Genomic DNA, 15,010 nt, shown 5'->3' on the forward strand with positions numbered 1-15,010 from the left:
ATGAAGAGAATGAGGCCCTCTGGTGGAAAACTCTTGAAATGACAAAGACCGATACTTCATCGGGTTTCGAATATGTTCATCCTCTTGCTAGGAAACTTTTCCCAAAATATAAAGCCACCTGTATATTTTCATACATAAAGCTCAATTTATACTGAAAGAAAAAAACATCAAGCATTATATTATACATGTAGCTTTTGAATAAATAATTGGCTTTTATTTCGCAACTGTACTAAAGCCAAAACAAATGATTAAAAATTGTTCTGGAAATGTACATAAGTTGAGAGCATATCTAATACATGTGTGTTAACTCAGTGTTAGGAAACTGCTGGATGCTTACACAGTTTCAGTTCAATCTGAATTTATATTTATATACCACTTTGTACAGCATGTCCTTGACATTCGTTTTTTTTACAAAATAAAAATATATTATGTCTTATGAATACAAATGCTGTCAACTGAAGTCAAATTCAGTAAATGCATCAACATTAAATCATACTTTACTAATTGCAAGTTACCACATCAAAAGTTTCATTAAATAAAATCTGGCAAAACCTCCTTTTTTTTCTTCCTAAATCTTCATGGACTAAAAGTTTAGATTCAAAAGAAATATTCTGATTCTGAAAAAAAAAAAGAAATCTTTATTTTATGCACCCTTCATAAAAACCTTACTTTACAGTGTTTCAAAAACTTAACTCGTGGTTAAACAGACCAAAAGATAAGATTTACAATAAGTGCCCTCAGAAACACCTCTAGCTTTCATCCTCTATTTATAAATAATTTCAGACTATTAGGTATATTTTACAGCTTATTTTGTACAGATCTCCAGGGGTAGAGGTTTAAAAAAAAACGTTGCACTGAAATAAAAACTAGTCAGATGTCAACTGCACTGATTTAACTCCTAGGCAGAATTACAATATAGGTAAACCGTATGAAAGCCAATCAGTAAAATGTCCTCCAGTCGAATGTCTACTGTAGGCTACGAATAATACACACAACAGTAAAAATACACACAGATGCACTGTGGACTGCTTTATCATGCGTAACACAATTCAGTCACATGAAAGCAGGTGTGATTAACAATAGGACATAACAAAAAGACCGAAGTGCATCTTCTGTTGCATAAAAACACTCACATGATTGGAATCCTGGGGAAAAAAAGACGTAAAAAAACACATTATGACAGATAGTGTGCTTGTTTTGGGGTAAAAATTAAATACAGTGCAAGGAATTTAAAAAAAAAAAACTATTTTTAAATTTGAATGTTTTCGAATGTTTCAAACAACTGTAAGTTTGAATGTACAACCCCAAATTTAGCACAACAAAGGCAGTTCAGAGCACAGAAACAGGAAGCCCATTCTTCTTACAGAACAAAAAATAATAATAAGGTAACTGTGACTTTATCTCATAATTCAGTCTTTTTTCCTCTCAGATTTGAGAGATACTAACTTAGAATTCTGATGTTCATCCAAGTATACATCTCGTAATTCATTTTCAACTCACAATTCAGTTTTATAGTTTCTGCCACAAAATAAAAAGTAAATTCTATTTTCTTACAATAGCGAGTTTATGTTCCACAATTCGGCAATTCTCAGAATTATGAGTTTATACCTTGCAATTACAAAAAAAATTTATAATAATCTGTACTATTATATATGAACTTATAATTGCAAGAAAAAAAGTTCTGAATTGGTGATAAAAAATCTTTTTCTTTTTTTTATCCAATGGCGGAAACAAGCTTCTATGCATTTCATGATATTACAGTAAGCTTACAATAAACTACAATAAGGGCACCTGGTTGGTTTAAGGTTTAAATTGGTCCATAAAGTGACTGAGAGGTAGTTTAAATAAGATCTGAATGTATTTATGTCCGAATCCCAACTGGAGAGCAACGGAAGGAAGGGATTTTGGAAAAACTCATTGTTTTTTGAGTCCTTTTTTTGAAGGTTGTGCCACTAACTTCTAAAAATAAATAAAAAAAGAAGCACCATTTAAGATGTTGATTCATCATGAGGTCAGAAACAGCTCTGACTGCACTATAAGAACTAGTCCAAGAGTTTTGTACTAGTTCTCGATGTTCAAAACCTTCTCCGTGTAAATTCTCCGTTCAACTCTCCACAGGCTGTGTGCATTTCGGACACTGTTCCTCGTCCTTGGGAATGAGCAGATCGCACAGAGCAGCTCGCACGCTCATTCTGGGCTCCCACGGCGGACCCATGTGGAAGTTCTGGTAGCCCTGACACACACCCAGCCCCTCCAAGTCCAGCAAGAGCGACACCACGTCATCGACCGACTCGAGGCAGGTGGGGTGGCGTGAGTAGACGGCGTGCATGAGCAGGAGAGGCTGGTTCTGGACACTGACCTGGTAGAAGAAGCCCTTCTCGATCTGGACCACCGTGTCAGCCATGGTGGAGAGTTTGGAGCACTGCAGGAGCTGGAGGACAGGGCCTTTGGACATAACGCCCACCCAGTGAGCGGGCATCACTGTCTGGCCTAGGGAAGTGAACAGCTCCATCAGGCCTTGGTCTCGGTCACGGTCGTTCTCTCCTCCCGCCAGACTGAAGATCTGAGTGATCTACGAAAGCAGACGTGACATTTGCAAGGCCTGGCATTGTTTGTAGTTGTGGAAGTCTCTGACTGTGCTGAAGGCATCTTAAAAGCAACAATCATTTCATCTTGAATGATTTGAAATAAGATTTTTTTTCTTTCTTTTTTTTAAAATTAAAATTAAATGAAATTTATGCATTTAGCAGACGCTTTTATCCAAAGCAACTTACATTGAATTCAGGCTATCAATTTTTACCTATCATGTGTTCCCGGGGAATCAAACCCCCAACCTTGCGCTTGATAACGCAATGCTCTACCAATTGAGCCACAGGAACACTTTTTAAGTATACAACGGATGATTTAGACACTTTTGGGCACTAAAATATACTTAGATACTTAGATATATACAATATCAAAAAAATATCAGGAAACAAAATACAAACTAGTGATTTTTTGTGGATGTATGAGGTGAGTTCTCAAGTTTACAAATTCACATCAACTATGAAGATGATCCACTAATGCTTTACAAACACAGTGACACAAATGCATAGTCCTTTTATTAAATGAATAGATGATAACTTTTGTGAAATGGTTTACTTGAAAGTGTGCTTGTGCTTTAAAATAAATAAATGTCTCTTAGATATTTTGTTATATAATGATGTTCAAGTCTGTCTACAAATAAAAGGCTGTAAATGCAAAGAAAAGAAAAAAATTATAATAATAATTTATTGATAAAAAAATAATACTGTAAAAAACTTGAGTCAGTAATATTTAAATAAATATTTATAGAAATTAAAGTGAAAAAATGTAATAAAAAAATCAAATTTAAGGTATAAAAATAATAAATTATTTAAAATTAAAGTAATTAATGAATACAATTAATACATTCGTTTAGCAAACATGCATGTAACTGATCAAAATTGACAGGAAAGACAATGTTACAAAGTTTCTATTTCAAATAAATGCTGTCTATTAATCAAAGAATCCTGAAAAGCGTATCATGATTTCCACAAAACAATAAAGCAGCACAACTGGATGTTATCAAATTAATTCAGCATTGGGGAGCAGAACAGACTTTAAAAGCCAATAAAAGCTTTGAACAGTACTGTGCATCCAGACTCACCACCGGCGTGGGCTCCAGCTGAGATTCTGACACGTGCTGCTCTGTGCTCTGAGCTTCTTCTGCGTAATGTGACGGTGGGGATCCCACTCTCACCATCTCAATCTGAAGAAACCCGTTCTGAGTCACATCGTCCCCCATGGGCAGAGAGCTGATCACCTCACCCATCGCCAGTGGATTGTTGTTACACAGAGGTACTGATCCAAGCATATGAGGGGCTGCCAGCACGCCTGACACGTTGTAGTACAATCCCTGTGAAACAAACACAAACATCCGCTTTCAATGGACACCAACACAAACCATACAAATTTGAAGTTCCTCTGGAAAAACTGCTTAATGCTCAAATCTGGGAAGGCAACATGCACTAACCGTCTTCCCATACTTACACTGGGAACCGCTTCTCAATAAAAAAGAAGCTTTAAGTGTAACACTTTACAGGTTTCATTGGTTAACCTGACACTAACAATAAAAAATTCTTGTAAAACATTTATTCATCTCAGTGCATAATAATGGCAACCTTTACATTATTAAAATGAAAGAATGTAGTGTAGCACACAGACTTAATAATCATTGTGAAATTGCGGTTTATTTTTCTGCACTGGCAGTTATAGGGTTAATGCAGGAGATGTTGCTCCTGTGATACAGCTGTTCTGCATTCTGATTAAAAGCTAAGATAGAGCGTCTTTTGTCTGTTACAGTACACATATTTTGGTTTACAAACTGTATTGTTTTATCACTCGGCTAACGTACCCACCATTATTGTCTTAAGTGTTCACAGTTTAGCATCTAAACTTTAGCTGTGGGCACGATTAGCTAGAACACATGTTTTTGTATTTTATAATCTATATTATTGTATTATGCAAAGGTGCTTTGTCACTGGTAGTGCTCTCTAACTGGTTCAAGGATTCCTCTCTGTGCCAATCACAACAGGCTTGGCCAGCTGACCAATCAGAGCAGAGTAGGCTTAAGTAAGGGAGGGGTTTGCTCCAAACTTGCTTGGAACTAATAATTTCGAAATCACTGGCAAATTATTCTAATATTAAACGTATATTCTGAGAAAATAACAATGTTTTTTGACCTTAGATGCATTTCAATCTGTTTAAGTGGACTCCAACACAATATTAGGACACTTTAAAATACTAAACGACCTGCTCTTTAAAATTTAACGCATTAATTGACATTAACTAATGAAGCTTATTGTCAAGAGTTACCGCTTTTAGGGCTCCCTGCAGTTCCCCATTAAGCTAAAACTGGTTTAATGTTTAAAAACAAACATATTAAGACGAACATTAATAGTAGTGTTGTAAAATTGTGCAGCCCTACAAACAAGCACAGCAAACCTAGATGTGTGTTATATTTTTTGAAATATAACAGAAAGTTTTTATCAGAAAATTCACATTTCTTTCTTCCCAAATCATTCAGTCCTAATACTCTAAAAGCAATGTATGGTGCTTTGGATAACAGAAAAAAAACCTGCCAAATGCATAAAATGTAAATACAAGTACTCATTCTGTTTCTTATTTTTAGAGCAAAATGTTTCTAGCTTGTTTATTTAAGGCTTATGACTCTATAATCTAGATTTGTTAATGCCTATGAAACTAATTTCAGAACCAAGGCTAGAAAATGATGTAGAAAATCTTACCTGAGCACTGAGTCCAGAGGTGTTTGAGTACAGCTCATTAGACACCATCACGGACCTCTCACTGCCCAAAATATCAGGATCCTGTGAAAAGTTAACAAAACATAATATAACATTAAATACAATCAGGAAAATATTCATATTTCTGGATTGAATTAAATGGTTGATAGTGACTTTGGTGTAACGCTGCAATCTCCTCATATCAAAATAACAATAATTACTGACAACCCATACTGACAATCCCAGATCCACAAGCTGGAAACAAGTTGTGAACTGGAAGGCAGCTCTGACGTCTCTCACTTGACTGTTGTGATGCCATGTGACCCAAAATGGGGGCAGTTTCAACACACATTTCTATAATGGCATTTTATTATAGCCACAGTTCTATGCACAAGCAGTTAGTTGTGAATGAATGTACTAGTGAGAAAATGTACCTTCATCAACAACAAATCAGCACATGGATGCTAAAATAATTTAGTTTAACAGCTCAAGAGCTGCGAGCTTGTAATTCTGGTGATTCCGTCTCGAGGTGAAAGCAGCATAAAACCACTTCTTTAGTGACTGGTTATGAAACATATAAAAATCAGAAACCTCCTCTGTGATGGACGGTTCGTCGTCATCAATCACGGTCTCAACGAACACATCTTCTTCATCTTCCTTAAAAGTGTAATTCCATTTCCTCCTTCCTCCCTTCCTGCCATTCATCTTATAATGCCTCAAGTCTTCTTCTTCTTCATCGTCATCTTTATCAGACACTTCGTCATCATCCTCCCAGGGGTCGCTTTTGAATTTCCTTTTTCTCGGTCTCCCGCGTTTCTTGAGCTTGGGCTTTACATTTTTCCTTCTTTGTGGAAGGGATGGATTTAGCATTCCCTGCATGATACGAGAAAACAAGAAACATCTTGCATATGTGTATTTGGCATGTGGTGATGTGATAACCTTACTCTTGAGTGACGCCATTAGATATTAATCCCATAAATACGTACATTTGCTCTATGACCATGAAGCTTTGACTGAAACTTGCACTGACGCAAGCGACATTTCTGCCTTTTCTTGTTACTGCCACCAAACTTGGGCTTGTCCATGCAGAAGTCACATTTGCCGCAGTCGTCTTCCCGAAGACACGCAACACACTGCCGGCACATCCTGCGATTGCGTTTCTTTGCAGCCTGATATCAACAGTAGACAGAGAAATTGTGTTCTTTCCATTAATAAGCAATATTTCAGTAATAATTCAGCAATAACCAGGAAAGGAATATTCCTATTCCATGTCCAATTCATAATATGTTTTAACCATGGAGATTCTGACATATTAAATCATCTGATAAAAGTCCGAAATTTCTTTTTTCTTTTAATGGAACAGTTTATTGTAGCCCGACTATGTCAGACTTTGTACTTCCGCTCAATTTCAGTTCGCTTCTGTACTCAGTCTGAGATTGCGAACTATCTCCCAGTTTTCCTCCGGCTCCAAAACAGCCGGCCAATCAACGAACAGAGGACGGGCAGAGAGCCGTGACGTAGACGCTAAGCGCCAAATTTAGGACTGTAGTTTAGGTTAGGGAAATCGAAATCATGTTCCTCAGAGTAAGTTGCCATTATTTTACAAGTCACAGAACGGGAAATATTATATTAACCTGTTAACAGCGGTTTTCTGTCATTCTATAAAAAGGTTCAGTAGGTAACATTAGTTAATTACATTAGTTAACATATTTAAATAACATAAATAATTTAATTTAACATATATAAATTACATAAATAATTTCAGCATTTACTTATGCATTATTAAAATCACAAGTGTTTATAAACATTAATGCACTGTGAACTAACATGAACAATTTATCATTTTTATTAACATTAATAAAAGATTAATAAATTGTTTAATAAATGTATTGTTAGTTAATACATTAATGTTAACAAATGACATATTATTGTAAAGTGTTACCATTAATATTTATTCATCATACTGTTGAACTTGACAGTATATCCTCTCTTGTTATTTCATAGGAGCTTCAAAGTAGATGGAGAAAGTCAGAGTCTTGTGTCCTGTGTTTATCAGTATACTTACCTGTATGTTCGTTGGGTGAAAAAAAAAAAAATTCAGTAAACAAAGTAAAAAAAATCATTTGATTGATATCTTTTTCCCCCACAAGGTTTCTATAGATATCATGATACATCGATATCATGAATTCTTATGGCCACAATAACGGTGATATGAAAAATCGAATATTGTGATGGCCCTAAATACAATGAAGACTGAAAGACAAATAAACTTTCCTCAAAAGCTCGATGATCATATTTCATACTCATACAGGTATTTTAACATGATCAAGTAAACCCGTCACTTCAATCCAGTATGTGATCATCTTAAAATAATACTAATAACCTTACATTTAGTTTATTTCATTCTACAAAGATTTTAAGCAAATATCATAAAAGATATTAAAAAACTTGAAAATTGACATTTTTATAATTATACTGAAAGACCCCTCACTTGCTATGAACTATCAATCAGATGACAGAAGAACACATGTGGAAGATTATCTACAAGAGGTTAGAGATTGTGATGCTGAACCACTCACCCAGTCATCCTCATCCTCGTCACCATCAGGGACAAAATCCTAAAAAACACATACAACAAAAACCTGGATCAGTATTTTAAGCACAGCACTTTTTCCTGAATATGTTGCAACAGGTGGTGAAGTGCACTATAGGCAGCACAACATTAATCCGACAGTCTCATAAATGGATAGTCATACACTAAACTGATTTACACTGTAAAGGCTTGAAATTGATTTAGCTACATAAAACATGTTCACTCACCGTTTTTACAATTTTCTTGAGTTTGTGATATTGTTTCTGCAGGAGACAGAGGGACATTATGTTAATGGTGTGAAGTAGTTCAGCTACCAACAGATTCTTTGATGATCTTTGGCAATGCTTTTGTGTATGCTGCAGTTTCATGTGTCAGCCTAATAATGTTATGAATGTGTCCATATTATGTTATATGATTATTATTACCAGCATTTGTTTTCTTGGATGTTTTGTTTTCCCAACCTCCCACTGATCCTGCCCCACCTTGAGATTAATAATAATCAAAAAAACATACAAAAGCACAATAAATGATGCAAAGGAAATATGATAAACAGAAGTGTTACATTCAACAGAAATAAAGGGAAATAATGTTACTAGAAAATAATAATCAAGAAAATAAAAGAATGAGTAAAGAATGCTACTCAAGGATAATCTGGATTTTGTTACTAGCTACTTATGGTGAGCAAACAACTGTTATGGCTCAGAGCAGAACAAAAGGGAAACTAGTTTGTTTTAGCTCATATATTATAACGCAAAAGTATCGCCAAAGCCTTATAGAAAGCAATACTTTTCACTTCCACTTCACAATGCCAGCAACAACACAGAACAGTTGAGTAACCACACTAATGAATTTCTAGCAAGCACAATAAAAAAATAAAAAATAAATAAAATTTATCTTCTATGTCCATTAATAAAAAATAATAAAGAATTGAGACATGGGAAAAAGCATCCTCGTTACATAGAAAATGCATAAAAAGTTTACCAATTTGCTAAATCTATTTTAAATCTATTTTATTTATTCAAATATAAAATATTAAACATTTAAATGTAAAAATATATAAATTATTAAAATATAAGACATATTTAGTATATGCATATATAAAACGTATGTATATGCAAAACTTAAAAAAAACTAAATTGGGATACTTAAAGAAACATTCCTATTATATCAAAAACAGAAAATGTGTACTGCATTTAATACATGTGTGACACAAAACAATTTTGTCAACACAGGGTTTCAGATGCTGCATTTCTCCAAATAATTGACCTAAAAATCAGTTTAAAACTGTCATATACTTTAAATTGATTCATCTATTAAAGTCGAGAGTCAGTATATATGATAGATTTTAGACACGAAAGAAGACATTATTTTTATCTGTTGGTGAGGTTCAAGGATGGAAAAAACAGAGGAAGCGGAATCAAAACAGATCAATGCCGCTGATCTTGTTTAACAGAGGAATCCAAAATTATGTTTGGCACATGAACTACCTGTTTTATCCCAGTCTTAAGAATCAGTGACAGAAAGTAAGGAAAAGCAGGCCTGACAGCTCTTGCGCTGACTATTTAATGGTACACACCTTCCTAAACACGATATTTGGAGGAGAGTGCTTCTTCTCTGCTGCAGAAACGAGAAATAGAGAAATCAGACAACACAAATCACACAAACATCAAACTTATCCTCTGCTGTTTGTTGAAATGAAGTGTCATTACAGATTCCCATACGTTTAGTCCTGTAGCATCTGTAGCACAATGTGTCTCCGATCTTCTGAGCAGAAAATGGGCCGCCACAGATTTCACATTTACTAAAGAAAGACAAACAACTTTGATTTTATGAAAGTCAATTTAAGACCTTTTTTAGACCAATTAAAGAAAATCGAAATATACATTGAAGGAAGTATGTCAATAAGTAAATAGCAAGGGTGCACAAAATGAGTTGTATTCACAACTCTTCAAAGTTTGAAAACACTACTTTAACCAGTTATTCACTGCCAGTGTTGGGAGTAATCAGATTAATTTAAGTAACTAGTTACATAAAACATAACTTTTAAATGTACAAGAAAATATTTAGAGTTAATTTTTAGTAAGAAGTAATTACTTTTAAAAAGTAACTAAAAGTAACCCCAATACTGTTCATTATTTAATTCATTTTACAAAATCAACGGTTTATTATTAACACTTGCAGAATATCTCGCTTCCCTACCTAAAACCTATAGCCTAAAATATGGAAATAATTTTAAAGCACCTATATATATATATATATATATATATATATATACACACACACACACACACACACACACACAGAGCTGGGAAGTAACAGATTACGTAATCAGATTTCAAAACTCAAGTACTTGTAATTAGAGTAAACTAGTTTTTAAAATACTCGTAATCAGACTACAGTTACTTTTGTATGGATTACATGATTATATTTTATTTACACAATGGTAATAAGTTGTTCACAACTCATTGATTCTCCTAAATTTCCTTTTTTCTTCTTCCTTTTTTAGTCTTTTTCAAAAATTATGTTTGCAATGTAGCTATTTTTTTGTTTTTCATTGATACATTCATATGCACTTCTAGTGTTTTATTAGATTAAATATTTAACCTGGCAGTGATATTGCTGTGAATTTCATATTTTTCAATATTGTTTTTTGTAGTGTAGCTGTTTTCCAAATTTACTTAATTATAAGTAGTTAATTATAAGTTTTTCAGTGTTACTAGCAAACACTAACAGCAAGGCACATTAATGTTAGTATTTTGTAAGTAATTTAGTATTATGTCAAAATAGTACAAGATTAGGCTAATTCAATATATGTGCTATCAAATAAGGGTTAGCACAAATGTAATCTAAATGTAATCCAAAAGTAATCAGATTACGTTACCAAAAATGTGTAATCTAAGAGACTATATTACAGGCTACAAATTGTGTCATTTAATTTGTAATCAGTAACTGATTACAATTCATAAGTAATCTACCCAGCTCTGTCTATATATATATATATATTTTTTTTTTCTACTTCTATATATTTTTGTCTTATTTTCCAGTGTAAATGTCTGATCAAAATTGAGTTTAAGATTAAAAAAAAAAGAACAAATACCTACTTAATTAAAAAAAAATCTACTTAATTCAAGGGGAAAACAAGACATCATTTATTTGATTTGCATCCCAAGTAAATGTATATCAAATGTTTAGATATTTATATTGGAAAACAAAACAAAAATAAGGAGAAAGATATTAGGGTCATTCCGTGTCAACTCAAATTTTTGATTTTGCTAATATTTCCCCCGAGAAAGATAAACGTATAGTGACCAACATATGGTTTTCAACCACTTAAAACGGGTACTATACAACAGCCTGAATATGGGGCCTCATTTAGGTAGCCATATCTCTGGGACTGAATGATACAGTACCTTGAAAATAAAGATTCCAAAAAAGTTTATTAAGAATATGGTTAAGAATCCTTCAGTTACAGGGCCACAAAATTTGGAAAAAGAATACTTATGGTACTCAGACAGGTATGTTCCATGCAATTGTTTTGACAGAAAAAAACAAGATACATTTCTAGTTTCAACATTATTTGTTCTTCAGAAATTCCTCTTTAAAATTAAATAATTATCATATTTTTGCAAAGTGACCCACATTTGGTTTTTGACCACTGAAAATGAGTACAGTTTTTTAATTTACTCCTGGAGCCATATTGAAATTCCATTATCTCTGGAACGGAGCCATATAGGGCCTTAAAAATGAAGATGCCAAAAGAGAAGTTTGTTCAGACCCAATATCTAAAAGGGTATTAAGATTTCTTTAAAACTTTTTGAGTTACAGGCCTGCAAACTTTGGAGAAAAATCTTGAAAAGTGCTCTTTCCCCATTTTTGAATGGTCACCACTGGTACATAATGCAACAAAGATTGCTAAATTCAACAGATTTTACTAAAAGACCTACCGATCTCTGTGTAAAAATAACATTATGATGCTGCCATCATTACCCCCTCTAATTTGGCTCTGAATCTCAGGTGAGAATTGCCATTTTGACCGCCCTTTACAAAATTTTGGATTACATAGTAAATATACATCCATGACATTTAATAATTTGGCTTCCATCACTGTACATGTTTATCTCTCTTCAGAATAAATATTAGCAAAGTCAAAAATATTAGCCGGGGAGCTCTGGTTGAGTTGACACGGACTGACCCATTAATTGTTTGCAATGCATGCTTTGCAGATTTAAAAAAAAAAAACCTTTTTAAGGCATTCATTTGTGGAAGGCAACTTTTTAAGACCTGCAGAAACCCTGAACTGGATGCATGAAGGATGAATGAATAAAACAGACTTTCTAGGTGGTGTAAAATGAGCCAAAGATTTGTTCACCTGAGAAAAGGAAGACTTTCCTTAAGGGTCACTGTTCCATTATGCATAGTCTCCGGAAACTCTGGTAAACTTACAGTCTGTTCTGAAAATGTATCCTGAGATTTTGTAGGACTAATGGGCTCCAGAGAGGGACAAAGCCAGAGTCGAAGGGGTGGCTCAGTGCCATCTTTCCCAGGTCCAATAGAGGAAACAATCTGTTGGGTAACATTGCCCACTTTTACAGCCGGAGAGTGAATGAAATTCCGTGTAGCAGATTGGTCGATACTGAGCGGCGAGACCCTCATGAGGTGTGAAGGGCTGTGAAACTCAGTGCCGGGGATCTTGGAGAAGCTGCTGTCCTCTATAGGTGAGATGGGGATGATGCTCTGGGGTGTTTGGGGTAAAACCTCAGGTGTGCGGATTGGATCTGGGATGGGAATGGCAGTAGCTGATGTGAGACTTGAACGTGTTCTTTCCAGTAGATTACGAACAGTCTACATATGCCAAACAACCATAGAAAAGAAGAGAATGTTTTAAAAACATTGTAATAGTATCATATATGGTTAAATTAAATGTAAAATAATTACATGTCGTCACAATATTACTGTTTTTATCTGTATTTTTTATCAAATAAATGCAGCCTTGGTTAGCATGACAGTCTTCTTTAAGAATCATTAAAAATCTTTATCATTCCAAACTTCTGACCCATTGTGCATACATAATATTCTCTCCAACAATGCAAACAAAACCCAAATCAAGACACATAGCTAGACAAACCTTTTTAGGGCGATCTGCATGCAATCCTTTCTTGAAATCTAAACGAGTAAGTCCATGTCTAGCATTTCTGGCAATCGGAGGCCGACCTCTACGTCGTTTTACTTTAGGACTGTGAGGATATGAAAAGTATGAATGTCAGTTTATCAACTGAACATAATAAACAGGTCTAAGGCTGATGTTACAAGGGGCAACTTTGGGCAATGTTGCTGTCAACAGGCAACCAGGTGAGACACAGGGCCCACAACCAATCTAATGCATCCAGCTATTAACTAGTAATCCATTGTCTATGGGGAAAGTGCCCTGGCAACAAAAAGAAGTTGCAAGGGAAAACTGTTCAAAAAGTTGCCCTGTGTGTCATCAGCCTAAGGACAGTTATTATCAAATTAATTTAAATGTCCATATAAAAAAAAGAATTGGGTGAGAAAGTGTGAGACCACTTGTAAATACGCTTCTATTTAGCACTTTTTTAGTTTAATAAAACATTTAATTGCAAATATTCAACGTAACACTTTGAGTGAAAAATTCAACAAAAAAAGGAATGTATCTCTGAATCTCTCCGTATTTGGATTAACGAAAGCACTCCTGAAAGTTACATGAATTGATACTTGATATTCATATTCTATAGCATGATTTGAGAAGCTTCAAATGGAAGCAAGAAAATCTTGTCTGTACAAATCTTTACAAAGGTTTTTACAAAATTTTATTTTTTATTATTAATACATTAAATCATTTTTTAAAAATAGTATTTTACTAAATAATGTGTTTTATTTTTAATTGATTAAAACTCATTCTTAAACAGAAGCTCAAATGTGTGATCTGCTGGGTTTACAGTATTTGGTGTTCAATGAATCACATTGTGTGAACTTTACACGCTACTGTATTGTGACATAATATTGTTGCACTGCTTACACACACTATAATATATCCCACTAAATGCAAAACAAAATTCAGGTATAAGCACATACACATCATTATTGGTCTTTCTGGTGATCCATTCACTGCTCTTGACACCTTCACCACCATCTTCCTCCTCCTCCATTGGCATCAGCCATTCGGGTAGCAACTCAACCGTCACCTTTGCAGGCTCACTGTTCTCCACTGCATTATACTCAATGACAGTAACAACGTCTGCTCCAACCGGCACAGTCTCTTCCGGTTGCATCGTCTCCGGTTCAGCTGACGCCCTGTTCAGCTCATCCGTCATGTCTGATCCCGTTCTCTGGATTCTCCCGTATTACTAGTAGATTTGTGAGACTCAAATGGTTTTGAGTCATGCCAGGAAGAGTCTGGACGTTGAACCACTGGCTCACATTTTTAAATAAGAAAAAATGACTTTGTTGTCCGTAGAAGTCGGAAGTAGAAGTTTCATCGTTACGAAGAGCTTGGATTGCATAAAATGTCAAAACTCCAGTCTTTCAACCATGTCTTCAGTGGTTATGAATCATTATATCATACCTGTAAAGAGAATGTAGATATTAAATCAAATTATAGATGCAATATAATTATTATTCCAGCAGAGACTATAGTCATTTTTCTGGTTAATATATTTCTAAACAAGCAAAGTTAGCACATCACAGCTCCATAAGTAGAAAGATATTTATGTTCTCACCACAGGTGACATTTCGAGCCTACAAGCACTTCATCAATGGCTCAAAACGTCACTTGTGATGAGAACATAGCTAAATATTTTGTATATGTGCCAACTTTGCTTTTTCTGTTTGACACTGTTTGTAGTCGAACACTCACATTGAGCATTTGGCCTGCTGGATGTACGCACTTTTGTGTTTCTAAAGACACACCGAATTTCTATCGACACACTTTGAAATTTAGATGAATTGCAAACCAATCACACACACATGTATCGTCACTAAAGATTTAAGATTTTGCCAAAGACAAATATTATTTTTTTTACATGTTCACTTACTTGCATCACGATGTTTTGCATACCACTATTTTAATAAAACATTTAAGCAACAGCTTCTAAGAAAG

At 34.5% G+C, this 15,010-nt stretch overlaps 1 protein-coding gene across 3 annotated transcripts; it reads right to left on the minus strand.

Annotated features, from left to right (window-relative positions):
* Positions 1–1,702: 1,702 nt before the first annotated feature.
* On the minus strand, positions 1,703–14,716 carry LOC132098058 (histone-lysine N-methyltransferase 2B-like). 3 transcript variants are annotated; one of them, XM_059504166.1, is made up of 13 exons: positions 13,987–14,712; positions 13,022–13,130; positions 12,266–12,738; positions 9,618–9,697; positions 9,473–9,513; positions 8,322–8,378; positions 8,124–8,159; positions 7,883–7,921; positions 6,290–6,472; positions 5,895–6,176; positions 5,307–5,387; positions 3,668–3,916; positions 1,703–2,572 (listed from the first exon to the last, which is right to left on the minus strand). In XM_059504166.1, the coding sequence occupies exons 1-13, from the start codon at positions 14,223–14,225 to the stop codon at positions 2,105–2,107; spliced, it is 2,337 nt and encodes a 778-aa protein (XP_059360149.1). In that variant the 5' UTR covers positions 14,226–14,712; the 3' UTR covers positions 1,703–2,104. The 3 variants fall into 3 exon arrangements, with proteins under 3 accessions (XP_059360149.1, XP_059360150.1, XP_059360151.1); XM_059504168.1 differs by having other exon boundaries at positions 2,360–2,649; positions 13,987–14,716; XM_059504167.1 differs by lacking the exon at positions 8,322–8,378 and having other exon boundaries at positions 13,987–14,711.
* Between the last annotated feature and the right edge of the window lie 294 nt (positions 14,717–15,010).

This window comes from Carassius carassius, chromosome 21 (assembly GCF_963082965.1).
Source record: "Carassius carassius chromosome 21, fCarCar2.1, whole genome shotgun sequence".
Taxonomy (NCBI): domain Eukaryota; kingdom Metazoa; phylum Chordata; class Actinopteri; order Cypriniformes; family Cyprinidae; genus Carassius; species Carassius carassius.